Genomic DNA, 15,421 nt, shown 5'->3' with positions numbered 1-15,421 from the left:
CATAGGTAGATTAAGCAAAGAATAAATTCACAATTTTGACTTTGATTTATTGTAGCCTTAGGCAGGGAAAAGGCATGCTTATTTGACAGAGTATCAAGAAATAGAAATGTTTTTCTTCTTTTTAGCTCTGTTGCCCTCGGGCCTGACCAGATCTTACTGAGAGGCACCCAGCTCAGGAACACTCAGTGGGTCTTTGGCGTGGTTGTTTACACCGGACATGATTCCAAACTCATGCAGGTAAAATATTTCTGTGGAAGTCTGTGCTCACTGTGGTTGCTTTATTGTTTGTTTCTCCTTTATTCCCTTTTCCTTTGAGGGTGGAAAATACAGACAAAACAGGACAGTCAAGTTCATCCAAGAGTGTAAACTCAGGGGAAAAGTGACTTTTATTTCCTTATGTGACTCTTTTGGCCTTTGTCACCACATTCTTGTCCAAAGACTCTCTACATATAAGTGGTCTTGGTTGTCTAGGTTCAAGAGGGACAGCTGGTCTTCTGGGTGTAAGGAGGGCCTAGTTACCCTTTAAGAATTTCTCCATTTGTCCTCTGAATCCCACTAATTAGGATGTTATAGTAAACTCTTATTATATGAATTCTAGGTCATTTAAAATAAAGGAACAATGAACTAATGTTTATTCTTCGTATACCAAAGAAACAGAATGCATTTAAAAGAGGTTTTTCTCTTTTTCACTGTTAATGTTTTTTTCTTAAATTTTTGTGTATAGATCCATAGCCCATATTTATATGACATATTTGGCCAGATGTCTTCTGAACTTCTCCATGAATCTCTTTATCATTTCTTACATGTCCTCTGATATAGTTTGGCATTTGTTGTATGACACTGTTCCTGGAGAGATGTGAAGAAACCTCTAGTCAGGGAAATGACAAACCAAAGTATAGATGCCACCAACATCCAACTTGGTGGATCGCTGCATTTATTGGGGTCACCTGTGAGAACATGGGTGAGGGGTTACTTAGAAAAGCAAAAATGACTCAGAGACAATTGTATCACCAGAGCCCACCCAGCATGGGTGATAGACCACAGAATCCAGAAATCTAGAGCATATTGCACAGCCTCCAGACGGCTAGGAAGGTCAGGAAATGCCTTTTGCAGACACCTTAGTTGACCTGTGCCTCTTCCAGGTCTCTGTTTCTTCCTGGCAGTTCAGTTGGTCTGAGCCTCTCTTCTCAGCAGCTCAGTTAACTCAAACTATCTTTCAGTGCAGTCCTTACTGTTTGTAGATACTTGGGAAGGGAAGGACCTAGTGAATCTGATCAGTTTCAGGGACTTCCTGAAGCTTTGGGGTTGTTTACCTCCCAAGCTTGAGTAGCTTCACTGCAGAATGGAATGTTTCACTTGTGCTTAGAAAATCCTATGTCTTAATAAGCTTCCCTTTTAGATGAGTTTTTATGTCAGAGGAAATTACTACATAACAGTATTGTATTTTGTTAATTATAACTCTTAAAGAGAGTTGGGTCTTCTGCTATTTTGTGTAACTTCCAACATCACATTTGGCTTATGTCTTGGTTGAAAAATGTTTACAGCCACTATCCTCTGAGCCTTGTACTAAGACATCTGGGTACATTAGCGAAAAGGCTCAGTCTTCACCTTTGGGGGCCAGGTTGGTAAAGGAGTAATATGGAAAATACAGAAAGTGGAGATGTACTTATTGTAAACTATGCCATTATAAAGTCCCATGGATATATAGGTAAGAGTCACCATCCCAGGCTTAGAGTGCTGGTTAATGCAGCGAAGACATGGAAGGAGTCTGCATTAGAGGGCTATGAGAGTTCCTGAAGCTGAAAGTGACCCTTGGAGTTGAGTGACAGGTGGATGTGAGCGTACGGTACTCACCTCTGAGTTTCGGAAGTTGAGGAGTTGTAGGCTGGGGGACCTGTGGCTGATCCATGTGGCTGATCCACGGCAGTGGGAGCTCAAGGAAGCTTAAGTGGCGGTCCAACAGTGCCAGGTCCTTTGACGCTGAGTCGAAAGTGACGCAGGGCTGGGATTGTGAAGGTGGACTGAAAATGGGGCTGGAGCAGAGAAGAATTCCATGAGCCAGTTTCTTCAGCGCTGGCAAGATTCAGGGAGGTGACATGCTGGGGGAAGGGACAAGGGTTTACATCCAATTGGTGTGGACTTGGAGGAACAAAGGCTCAAGTAATACTCCCAGGTCTTAGCTGTAGACCCAGGAGAGCTACCTCCGATGCCAGTGGGTCCTTACTAAGGCACCCTCTTTTGGCATAGGTGTCTGATTTGGGGTGTTACATGTCCTTAGCTGGGTAAGAGAAGTGGCAGGAGGAGAGATCCAGAAGCATGGAGAAGACACACAGCATTGTGAGTGTAACAGGAGGCCTCCAGGCTTAGAAGAATACTCATAATGAGAAGTGTTAGAGGGTCACTCATAGCAAGTAGAAAAATGACTGGTTGGCGGTCTCCACAGCAGCCCTGGAGTGAATGAAAATCATTCAGCATGCCTGCTTTCCTGCTCAGCTGTCATTCATTCACTGGATTAGAACACTTAAAGTTTATTGTCTCTGAGCAGTCTGCATTCAAAGACCATCTTGATGGATGGTTTCACGCTCCACCACCTCTTAAGCAGCCCATTACCAGTAGTCACAGCAAACCTTTGGAGCTATGCTCCCCACAGCTTCTGTGTTTTGTAATGAAGTGGTAAAGAGGCCGTGGGTGGGTAGCTCAGATTTGGGTAGAGTACCAAGGCTAGGGTTTGGATCAAGCTCCTTAAAAGTTCAAGCTTTCTCCAAGTTCCCTTGTACACTGGGTGATTTTTCAGGGTATAATATTCTTCTTCTAGATAACATGTTAATATTCCGGCTTTGGAGCTCAAGCTCAGTATAATTTGTATCCACACATCCCCATCATGGCTTCAGTGGGCAGGACGAGTCCATGCCATTTGCATCCATTGAGTGTGAGGGGTACTTTCCCTGCTTTCTGTGTGACAAACCTTGGCAAGACTTACTACTGTTGACATACAGAGTGATGGAAAAAAAAAAAAAACCAACCCAGAAACATCTGTGCTAGACTTGCTGTGCCTTTAGGGCTGAACCAACACGAACAATGAAATTTCAAAAGGAATATGAAATAACACAACAGCTGGAAGCCATTCTGTTCATGAAATAACATTGTGTCTACACTTGTGTTTTTGATGGTTGAGGGGAAGCTGAATGGCCTTGGGGTTCTGAAGCTTCCACTGTGTACCTTTTACCTTTCAGAGCTCCCTCAGTTCATGCTTAGTGTAGTTACACACAGCAAACACTCAGACCGTTTCTGTTGGTTGACTTAATAGGAAAAAGGTAATCAGTAATTTTAGGAAACATTGATGATAACAAGGCATGCATGGTTTTGTGATTCACATATATATGGATTCATTTATTCCTTGGTATGAGGAAGGTACATTCACTACTTAAAATATTTATTACTTAGTATGTATAGGTGTTTTGCTTGCATGAATTTCTGTGCACCATGTCTGTTCAGTGTTTGCAGAGTCCAAAAGAGAGAAGAGGGTGTCAGATCCCCTGGAACTGGAGTTAGAGATGGTTGTGGGCCACTCTGTGGGTACTGAGAATTAAACCCAAGTCTTCTGCAAGATCAACCAGTGCTCTTAAGCACTGAGCCATCTCTCTGGCCCCAGTACTGCTACTTTAAAAACAGAGCAACTAAATCACAGTGTCGAACTGACCCCAGCTTAGCTTACAAATCCAGAAAGAGTGAGGTTTGAGGCTGAAATCTAGGTTGACACACTCCAGACATATTCTGACTAGCATTCTGATGTTTGCTTTCTCAGGAGGAATAAGATGCATACAATTCAGGTCAGATTCCAGCATTTGCAAAATCTTGAAGTTGGACCCATTTTTATTGTAGTCCAGGACATCAAAGTGATAGTGTCCTTTAAGAATTTTATACAAAGAACTTATTGTTCTAATAGGAATTGAGCATTAAAAACTCATTGTTGCAAGTGGAAATGTTTGGAAAAGGGAGTGAGTGTGCTGTGTTGGCTTTCCATGATGGGCATGTGTTGAAGCCTAGAGGTTTAGGTTGTTTCCTTGTGTTGGATGAAAAGTCTGTTTTCCTAACTCTGGTGACTGGTTGGGTTTCAACAACTTCAGCTAACTGATAGGCTCAAGAAATGCCAGCTTTTGTCATTTTTTTTTCCTTCCTGAAAATTTAATGACTCTTAATCAAACACGATAGGGTCGTCTTTAGTGTTTAAAGAATTTGAATAATCCGTCTTGTAACAGAACAGTTCCGGGCTCTCAACATGAGGCCAGATGTGGGTGTGCCATCCTGGGAGCCTTCCTGTGGTGCTTGACTGATTAAGATGGCCTTTGCTAGCAAACTTCCATCTTGACCCTGGAGGACTTTTCTTCAAAGTCTATAAAAGACAACTCAGTAAACTAACAACAGAGCAGGACAAAACTAAATGGAGGACACCTAGAAGACAGTCTAAAGCTCCTAGTGTGACAGTTCCCTAACTTGCCTCCTTTCAGTAACATCCATGGTGCTCACACTAGACAGAATTTCTGGGTCTGCAATGGAATTCAGAAAGATATGAGTGATGGTTGTGATGTGAGAGTCACTGTGCACTAGACTGAGCTCATCTAGGAAGTCAGGCTCATCTACTCATATCAAAGTCCCAAGTCACCTCTGTGAAGTCCTTCATTGGGGCCAATCATTGGCCTGTCATACCAATCTTTGGGGATTTCTTTTATAAAAGGCTTCCGGTATATAACTATCTTGTTGATACTACACGATGGACTTTTCCACTCCTGAGAGCTTACAGTCTCACATCTTCCATGTGAGATCAGTGAACCTTGAGTGCAGCTTCCCTGAACATCTTGTTACCCACGTCCTAACACAGGCCTCAGTTCCTCTGTCTGCCTTCTGCTCTACCTTCACTAAACTCAAGGTGGTTCTGCCTTAAGGAGCTTATTTTTTACTCCTCTCTAAGTGAACCTTTCATTCATTTGCTTTGACACCTATCCCTGTTCTCTTTTGCTTTATTGATGCATTTATATTTGTGTCTTTGTCTTTTTTATTCCTTCCTACTGGAAAGAACATGTACACTTTAAACATTTCTCTTACGCTTATCACAGAGCTGAATTATTGCTTTGGAGGTTCTCCTTAGATTTTTTTTTATGGTAAAGATTTATTAGTGTTTTTTTAGACCATACTTAGATTATCTAGAGCCTTCTGTGTCTATGAAAGTAGCTGATGTTATGCTAAGGTGTAAATAAAAGTATGGACTAGATCATGCAGAGTTGGAGTGCTGTCTTAGTCAATGATCTATTGCTGTGAAGAGACATCATGACCAAGGCAACTACTTTAAGACAGAGCATTTAATTGAGGGCTTGCTTACAGTTTCTGAGGCTTAATTCATTATCATCATGGTGGCGTGCACACAGATGCTGGAGCAGTAGCTGAGAACTCCATCCTGGTCAGTAGGCAGAGAGAGAGAGACTCTGGTCTTGGCATGGGCTTTTGAAACCTCCAAATCCACCCCCAGTGACACACTTCCTCCAACAAGGCCACACCTCTTAATCCTTCTAATCTTTTCAAATAGTGCTACTCCCTGGTGACTAAGCATTCAAATACATAAGCCATTTTTATTCAAACCACCACAGGTGAGTCCTTTAAACTGGAGAATGTCTTTTAAAACTGGGCTGTTTACTCAGGAGTATGTTGCACCTTTTAATTCCATCATTAATTTGGAAAAGAAATAGTCTTTTTCATTTCCATCACTGTATATGATTGTCTTACTCAGTGTCTCCTTACCTTTGCCCAAGCCTGTTCTATGATGGTTACTGCCTTTCAATACCGGTTTACAGAATTCAACAAAAGCACCTCTTAAGAGGTCCAACGTCGAGAAGGTAACCAACGTGCAGATCCTGGTGCTGTTTGGCATCCTCTTGGTCATGGCACTGGTGAGCTCGGTAGGAGCCCTGTACTGGAATGGGTCTCATGGTGGAAAGAGCTGGTACATCAAGAAGATGGGTGAGTGCTGGGGTGACTGCCTCTCACTTTTGTGGGACAAACCTCTTGGAAGGTCCTTCCACACAGGGTCTGTGGGTGGTAGCCATGCCCTCCCTCTGTTCCCATGGCTACCCTGCATATGCCAGGCCTTCTTGAAGAGAGAACAGATTAGGAATCATGAGAGGAACTGAGGATGAGTATATCCATGAGAGGAAGTGAGGATGAGTATATCTGGGAACTGTTCTATGCTCTAAGGATTCTTTCTCAGCTAATTTTCAAGACACTTTCTCATAGTTCCTCCAGGAATGACAACATGAGAAACCCTTTGGATCACTACTAACTGAATTCACAAACATCAGACCAGCTAATCTCCAGACTCCCCACTGCTCATGCTATTATTGTCATATATGCACTGTGTGTAGGTACTGTCAACCTCACAACACGTTGTAATCAGTGCTTTGTATAATCTAGGATATCTTAAAGAGCTAAGAGGAAAAAAAAAGATACATGCTTATGAACTTGTTTCTTTTAATCTACTAGTTCGCCATTTCTGGAAACCTCTGTGGACGAATTAGTAGCTAGTATCATCTCCTTGTTTCATCCATCTCACTGTCTTCTTACTGCTTGTGCTGGGCCTCTTGATTGTGCATAGACAAGGTCTTCTGTGCTGACCAGGATGAACTCTTAGCAGGACTTCCCTGGCTACCCTTTCCCATGAATAGCTCTGCTAAATTTCAAGCCAGTTTTTTGTTTTCCTTACTCCTATATGGGAACACTTGACTTCCCAGACCATTAGCTGCTGAGATCTATTGTTTTTTGATTGGACATTGCATATAGAATTCTTTTTCTTACTCCATTCAAATGATGTGAGTTACCTAGGTGTTCCTGTCCTGCCCTGGGGTAAGGGGAGGTAGGTAATGGTAGCTAACCCAATAACCACTACCGCCCACTAGAGCAGAACTGACATGACAAGGATCTGTGAGTGGAATAATAGTCCACGGTGCCAACTGTTCTTCTAAGAGTTGGCAGATGTTCTTAATACATGCATTTGATCCATTTCTTGGGACTTTACTTGATTTTGATGATTCTGTCTTGTTTAGGCTTGGTGGGGCCTAGGGAATAGAGGGAAGGTCTGCCATTCTCTGATCTCAGCAAAAATAATAGAATTTAGTGGCACAAATTTCATGATAAATGTTAAAACTTTAGAGTATTGCCTTGGCATCATTGTTATTGACATTTCTCAATTATTTTTAAATTGATTTAGACGTGATTTTACTTTTCTAATTTCTTTAACCGTAAAACTCTCAGGTTTTGAAATGCAAGAAAACTCATGTTACCTGTTTTTGCTTGTTTGTTTTTAAACAAGGTCTCATGAGGTAAAGGCTGGGCTTGAACCCAATCTGTAGCAGAAGCTGGCCCTTAGATTTTTGGTCCTCCTACCTTCAAATACTGGGATTAATGGCTTGAGGCCCTGTGCCAGCTGCTCCTTTATGAACATGGGCACATGGTTGTGTTTTGAGTTGTAGTTGATCATATCACTTAGTATTGGCTTTGGTTATGTGGCTTGCTTCAGACGTGAAGACGGGTTCATCTGAATGTAGAGTTTTGTTTTGTTTTTTGTTTTGTTTTGTTTTGTTTTTTGTTTTTTTGTTTTTGTTTTTTTTTTGTTTTTTTTGAGACAGGGTTTCTCTGTGTAGCATTGTGCCTTTCCTGGAACTCACTTTGTAGACCAGGCTGGCCTCGAACTCACAGAGATCCACCTGGCTCTGCCTCCTGAGTGCTGGGATTACAGGTGTGTGCCACCACGGCCCGGCTGAATGTAGTTTTATATTGTGATCTAAATAAATGTGGCCTCAACACAGCTTTGGGGCAACTGGCACTTAAGTGGCTCAGATAACGTGAAGCTTCAGTGCCAACTGTGTGGTGTTCAGGGAACACAGTTTGTATACGTACCTGCTCAGAGAAGTCAGTTTACATTCCGCTACCTCTGTTGGTGCTTGGATTCCACTTCCTGTCAAATTTGGTCCTGCTTTAACCTCCTTTTCATTGGTTTTGTTTGGATGAACATTTTACATAGGGCTAGATACTCTCTTTTCTTCTTTTATGGACTTGTTTGGCTTTTTGGCAAGCCTGGGCATTCTCGGGGTTCTGAGGTAGAGGTAGGTTTTCTTTGCATAGTTGCTGCTCTGTGATGTCATATGTGGTTGTACGTCGTATTATAAAGCAGTTTTTGGCTAGCATTTAAAAGTCACAAAGTTTTAATTTTCTAATAAATTTTATTGGCAGATAAATTTTATTCCTAAACAAATGCCGTGCTATGGGAGACACTCGAGTTATTGGGACTTACGGGTCTTGTTTAGCAACTCCTTGATTGTCTGAGAGAAGCAGAGAGTAAAGTAGTCTGCCATGGAGAAGGGCTGCCAGCTGGAGAGTGGAAGGCTTGGGGGGTGGGGTAGAAAGTGAAAGGCTGGGGGATGTCAGATGGCCTGTTCCCATTACCCATCTCCATCTCAGCCACCCTCCAGAGTCCCGGGTTCATCATCTGTACCATGCATGTGTCAAGCCTTCCCACTGGAAGATTCAATGTGTGTGGCTTGGAGCCACTACAGATTCCTGATTCCCAGGCGTAGTCCTCTGCTTGCCTCCTCTGCAGCTTCCTGCCATGTTGTCTGATGACCCCAGAAATAGCCACATCCCCCTTTGAGGCCACAGAGGGCATTCCCCTCCTGGGGGAGGGCTGTCTCTGCTCCCTCCTCTGCCTCCTTCCCTAACCTCCAAAGAGAAGCCAGCACTACCCATAGGGACTGAATTCCAACAGACTTTGGAGTTTACACTGGCACAGTAACCCCTCAGTCTCAAGACAGGCACATAGGCTTTGGTTGGGAGCATCATTTAGGAGAAAAAAAAGTTGGAAATAGCAAAATGGAAAGAAATGAAATGGAGACTTCCACTAAAGCTGTATGGATTGTCTTGGTTTTTGTCTGTAGACACGAGCTCAGATAATTTTGGCTACAACTTGCTGACATTTATCATCTTGTACAACAATCTGATCCCCATCAGTCTGCTGGTGACGCTTGAGGTTGTGAAATACACGCAAGCTCTCTTCATCAACTGGGTGAGTTTCAAAGCAGAATGTGAAACATGAGCTCCTGGAGGGGTGCCAGCCTCTGCTTTCTAGTTCTCTGCACAAGCCTTTGTCATTTCATGGAGTCCCAGAAAGGAAATGGCAGAGGCTGTTTATTATTAGGTTACGGGGTTAAGCCAGCCAAACTGATGACTGGCAAGCCATGCAATTACCATAGTGGGGAGGTGGAGGAAGGGTGCCAGTGGCTGCCTGTTGTCTGGCCATCATGGCCGTGCTTCCCAAGTCCCCTTTATGCTAAGGAAAGGCCTCTCGTGTACTCACCACAGTGTCCATTCTGTACGGGTTTCATCATGACAGTCACCCTGGATGGATTGTAGGGGCTGAGGTGGGTTTTTTTTTTTTTAAGGGACTGTCATGACCATGGCCATTCAACACTGGGCCTTGTCAACTTTTTTTTTTTTTTTTCAAACCAGGCACTTACATGTGTGTTTTACTTTGATTTTCACAACAAACCTGTGAATGAGGCATTGACTCAGCTCACAGCCAGGGCATGAGATGATTATCTTGAACCCAAACCTAAATACCATGGGTCATACTGGGGCACAGGGTTTCTCCATCCTGATTGTAGCTTCATTTTCCAGACAAGTTAACAGTTAGCATTTGGATGATAATGGAAGGATTTGAGATGGCCAGAGTCTATGTTAATCTGAATGAAATATTAGAGTCACATGTTTTCTGAAGGCTTCCTTCTTTCTTCCCACCTTCCCCACTTTTCCTTTCAGGACACAGATATGTATTATATTGAAAATGACACTCCTGCTATGGCCAGGACATCGAACCTTAATGAAGAGCTCGGGCAGGTGAGAGCCTCTCTGGGGACTTTGGAGACAGGGCTATGAGCAGGAAGCCAGTGTTAGCAGAGGAGCCCGGGGGGGGGGGGTTTCCCAAATAGCTACCCATGACTGTGTTTGTGACATCTGGTTTGCAAGGTGGCAGTGCATGCAATTGTCACTTGGTTTTGGAGATACAAGTTTATCATTTTGTTGAAAACATATCCGGGGAAAAAAGTATAGAACATTGTACAAAAATATAATGTTATTTTGGATTTTTTTTAAAAAAATGGGTTTCTCAGAACAGATGACTAGGAAAACAGGTAGGATGTTGGCTACTGGGCTGTCCCACAAAGCATGTGGGGCCATTTGAAGGATGGGTATACCCCCTGACATTGTTGCGAAAGTTGGTGACTTTTGTTTACTCCTCTTGATTTCTGCTTGTTCATGTTGCATTATGTCTGCCTCTTCCATTGAATTACTGCAACCTATAGCCTTTTTTGAATAGATAATACTTATTCTTAACCTAAAGTAATTAAAAACTATGATTTTTATTTTATACACTTTGAACTTCCCATCAGTCCAGTTGGGGTGGGGGTGGTAATGTGCTGCATCTTCATTTTAGAGATTAAGAAAAATGATTAATTGACCCTGGGAAAGCTGGTTGATGAATGACAGGTGAGGGCAGATTGCCTGTCCAAATCTGGCCTTTGTTTCCTGGAACACCTGCTGCATGGCCCCCTGGGAAGATGTCAGCCTGACTTCTCATTTGTTTGAGGGCCAGAAGTAGGGTCAGGTGTCATGTCCCTCTTCTCCCCCCACCTCTTAAGGACAGAGTCGGTTCTGCATTTGTGCTGGAACATTTTTTAAGTTCATTTCAAGAAAGCTGAAGCTCAAATTTGTCAGTCAAGTTTGTAATAAAATATAATTCTGTAACCACATTTTCAGGTGATTCTGTTCCTTTGATATTTTCCAAATCTAGTTAGAGTGAAAAGCATTTTTTTTCTATTTTTTAAATAGAAAATTTAGAATTCACAGGAGTCCTCAAGTTTATTTGGTGTAGCAAGGTGGATTGTCATTTAGAGAGAATACTCTGGCACCAAGCACACATCTTCCTCATTGAGGTCTGTGTCCCTATCCCCTCCACCCTGTTCACCATGTTCATGCAGTACTCATAATGAGGAGCAGAATCCAGTGCCAAATATCTATTATCTATCTGTCTGTATGTCTATCTACCTACCAATCCACCTATATCATCTGTCCGTCCATCCATCCATCCATCCATCCATCCATCCATCCATCCATCCATCAACTGTCATCTGTCTGTCTGTCTGTCTATCTTTCATCTACCTGCATTCTTTCTTACTACAATGACATTATCATTGGTAAAATTCTGCTCCTATAACAATGCATGAGTTCTTGGTACATAGCAGATGATGTTTGCCTCTTTGAATCCTTCCCAGGACTTCCAGGCAACATTAGTGTCTGTCTGCTATGTTCCCTTAAGCATTCTTTCCAAACACACACACACACAGTGAAATGACAATGTGATTAGTTATCTGTGTCCACTTGGATCAGGCTCGAACCCTGTGCAGTCAGCCAACTTCAGGTTAAAATCGGATTGTGCCGACAGTGGTTGCACCTGTACCAGATATACACAGAAGAGTCTTGTCACTGTTCCCCAGCTAGGACAGTATGGCATTTCTATTGTCTTAGGTGTCACACACCATCTAAGATTATGTGAAACACACCAGAGGTTGTATGTAGGTTTTATACAAACACTGTACCATTTTATATAGTGGATTAGAGCATCTGAGAATTTTGGTACCCACGGGGGTTCTTAGAACTACCCCCTGTGGATGTTTAGGGACAACTGTATATGTAGCCTTTGGTTACCTTTGTCAGTTCACAGGACTTAGTATATGATTGCTCTCATGTGCCACTGAATTGACCTAGCAAGATGGAAAAACTGCACATGCTCATGAAAGCCCCTAGGATGAAGTACCTTGTCCTGGCCAGGCATGGGGTGGCTTGCCTAAGGAGAAGTTAATATTCAAGAGAGATCACAAATCTTACAGTTCTTTATAAGATTTTCCTTTCTACTATGTTGGCAAATTTTTAATTCTTTTTTAAAAAGAGACAGAGGAGCTAATTCTGCTGTGCTTCTGGTGTTCCTAGACATACTCTGTGAAACATAAAATTTCTTATTAATTGAAAACAATAGAAACACTAATTGTCCGATTGATCAATATGATTAACATGCATACATGTTTTGAAATATCATATATAATCATAAACATATGTAATTATTATTTTTCAAGAAGTTCCAATGTGAAGGGCGTGGAAAAGCTGCCTGTCCCGATTCAATCATTATGTAATATTTCTTTAAAAAATTAGTTTAATTAAAATATAGTTACATTACTTCCCCTTTCCTTCTTTAAATCCCTCCCCTCTCCAGCTCCTCCCATTACCTTCTCAAATCAAGTCCATCTCAAATCGATGGCCTCTTTTTCTGTGATCACTATATAGATTTATTTAAATGTATAAACATACAACTACAACCTACTGAGTCCATTTAATGTTACTGTGTGTATATGGTTATGGATGACCACTTGGTATTAGACAACCAATTAGGAGGCTCATCCCTGGGAAAAACTAGTTTTGTCTTAGAAAGTATGATGTCCAGTTTTTTGTCAACTTGACACAAGCTAGAATTATTTTGGAAGAGGGAAGCCACATTGAGAAAAATGCTGCCATCAGATTGGCAAGATGTTGGTGCATTTCCTTGACTGATAATTAATAGGGGAGGGCCTAGTTCACTGTGGGCCATGCTACCCTTGGGCTAGTGGGAGAGCCATGGAGAGCAAGCCGGTAAGCAGCACCCCTCCATGGCCTCTGCATCAGCTCCTGCCTCCAGCTTCCTGTCCTGAGTTCCTGCCCTGACTTCCTTCAGTGATGGAGTGGGACCCAAGAGTTGGAAGGTGAAATAATATCCTTCCTCTCCCAGTTGCTTCTGGCCATTGTGTTTTAGTACAGCAATAGAAGCCCCAAGACAGTAGTTATTAGTTACCTGTCGTTCTTTGTCTAGGAGTGCAGTCTGAGGAGATTTTCTCTTTCCATATTAGCTGTTTATTGGTGTGGTCTTTGTTTAGGCCTTGCTTAGCAGCCACGTTGTTGAGGTACTATGGGTGGGTGTAGCTTCTCTGTCATTTCTAGGAGACATAATCTCACAGCAGACTTCTTATTTCTCTGGTTTTTCTGGTCTTTTCACCGCCTCTCTCTCAATGATCCCTAAGCCTTAGGAATAGGAGTTGTGGTGTAGATACATCCCTTAGGGCTGGGCTCCCCTTGTGATGTCTGCATTTTGGCCAGTTGTGTCTTTCTGTGGTGACCTATGTTTGCTGCAAAGAGCAGCTTCTTTGATGAGGGACGAGAGCTGCACTTAACTTCAAGTATAAGGATGATTGTTTACAATTTAGTCAGGATATGCTGATTGGGCCAGGCATGCTAGCACATGTCTTTAATTCTAGCACTTGGGTGGCAGGAGCAGGCAGATATGTTAGTTCAAGGCCAAAAAAGCATGTTCCAGGCCAGCCATAGCTACACAGTGAGACTGGGAGGAAAAGCCAGGAGCTATGCTGATCTGCCTGTAGTAGAGTCTCTTCTAAAATCTAGGATCTCACCACCCCAGGTAGTTTGTTAGGTACCATCCTGTTGAGTGGGCCTTAAGTTCAATTAGATAGCTGTTGGTTACTGCCAAATTATGTGTACCATTATTACACCTTTAGGAATATCTTGCCATGCTGGCCATTGTTAATCTAGTCAGGGGGTAGACTCTTAAAAAGAATTGCATCTTCTGTGAGAACATGGAGGAACTTGGGAAGATGAAATCTATCACCAAAATGCTGAGTAACAGGACATGTGATAATGCTTATAGACCAGAAGTTCTCAACCTTTGGGCTGTAACCCCTTTGGGGAGTAGAATGACACTTTCACAGGAGTCACATACCAGATATATCAGATACTTATATTACAATTTGTAACAGTAGCTAATCACAGTTATGAAGTAGCAACAAAAATAATTTTATAGTTGGGGTTCACCACAACATAAGGAACTGTGTTAAAGGGTTGCACCATTAGGAAGGTTGAGAACAACTCTTATTGACAGTGGCCAGTGGAGTTATGGACATTTCTTTTATTCTTTATTACCCAAGTTATAGAATTGGTAGTAAAAAATGTTTTATGAATGGTCTGTGAATTAAAGTGCATCATTTATGATTGATTTGTTTACTTTTATAGGCTTGCATTTAAATTTCATTCAGATTTACAGACATAGTAGACAACTTCATTTCTTGATCCTTGCATCGTATTACACCCATTTTTAAAAAGTTACTTTATTTAATGTGTATTTTATTTTGATTGTGTGTATATCTGTGCACCACGTAATACCCAGTGCTCTTGAAAGCCAGAAGAGGGCATTGGATCCCCTGGAAGTGGAGTTGCAGATGGTTGTGGCCTACCCTGTGGGTGCTGGGAATGGAATCTGGGTCCTCTAGAAGAGCAGCCTGTCCTCTTAACCTCTGAACCATCTCTGCAGCCCCTTATTACACTCTTGGTATGCATTTTGTTTACTCTTGGCTTAGGTAAAATACCTGTTTTCTGACAAGACCGGAACTCTTACGTGCAATATCATGAACTTCAAGAAGTGTAGCATTGCTGGCGTGACCTATGGGTGAGCATGTTTATCGCTTACAGGAGATCTCATCTCTAGCCTCCCAACCAAGTGTAGTTTTGGCTACTCTGTCAAGTGTTGTGAGGGATTTGGATGTGTAGTTGCTATTAAATATGTGTAGAACTTAATGGGTTCCCCGGGGACTTGTTTCTTCAACTTTCCTGAGAGGTCCTATTGAACCTGTACATTTGTGTGCATGCTCTAACAACTGGCCTTTTCTTCTGACTACCTGGTTCTCTCCTGCCAGCCACTTCCCAGAACTAGCCAGAGAGCCATCCTCAGATGACTTCTGGTAAGTTGAGTCCAGCTTGTCTTCTTTTCTTTCTTTGTGGGGATGCATCAGGACAGTTTTAGACCTAAATATAAGTTGAATGTGTTAGTTGGAAAAGGAACCAGGATAAGATTTAAATGCAGATGTGATTTAAATCCACATCATAGAGCTTTTGACATCAACAGCATGCTCCCTGTTCCGTCCTTTCATTTCCAGCCACCTGCAACTTTTTTGCTTATTTTCTTCAACTTCCTATAATTCAAAAATAATGCTTTTATACTAATTAAAAATTATAGATGCTGTAGGACTTTGTACCTCTGGGGAAGATTTAGCTTCCTCTGCCCTGGTGTGGCCAGCCCATTTCCCCCAGACCATCCCCCCAGACCATTCCCCACCCTCAGCCCATCTCCCCCAGGCCATTTTCACCATCCCTAGCACATTTCCCATAGGCTCTCTTACCAGCCTATTCCCACAGGCCATCTTCCCTGCCCGTCCCCAGTCCATTCCCAAAG

General features: G+C 42.4%; 1 protein-coding gene across 3 annotated transcripts in view; it reads left to right on the top strand.

The window, feature by feature from the left end:
- Atp8a2 (ATPase phospholipid transporting 8A2) overlaps positions 1-15,421 on the top strand; it is a 574,910-nt gene that overhangs the window by 145,937 nt on the left and 413,552 nt on the right. For all 3 annotated transcript variants that reach the window (XM_036199222.1, XM_036199220.1, XM_036199221.1), the window contains exons 10-15: positions 126-237; positions 5,847-6,012; positions 8,979-9,106; positions 9,859-9,936; positions 14,550-14,638; positions 14,886-14,930. In XM_036199222.1, coding sequence (XP_036055115.1) covers positions 126-237; positions 5,847-6,012; positions 8,979-9,106; positions 9,859-9,936; positions 14,550-14,638; positions 14,886-14,930 — 618 coding nt within the window. The remainder of the gene's footprint in view (positions 1-125; positions 238-5,846; positions 6,013-8,978; positions 9,107-9,858; positions 9,937-14,549; positions 14,639-14,885; positions 14,931-15,421) is intronic.

This window comes from Onychomys torridus, chromosome 9, assembly GCF_903995425.1.
Source record: "Onychomys torridus chromosome 9, mOncTor1.1, whole genome shotgun sequence".
In the NCBI taxonomy this organism is placed as follows: domain Eukaryota; kingdom Metazoa; phylum Chordata; class Mammalia; order Rodentia; family Cricetidae; genus Onychomys; species Onychomys torridus.
Note: the sequence above shows the minus strand (reverse complement) of the source record. Positions and strands in the feature narration are given on the sequence as shown.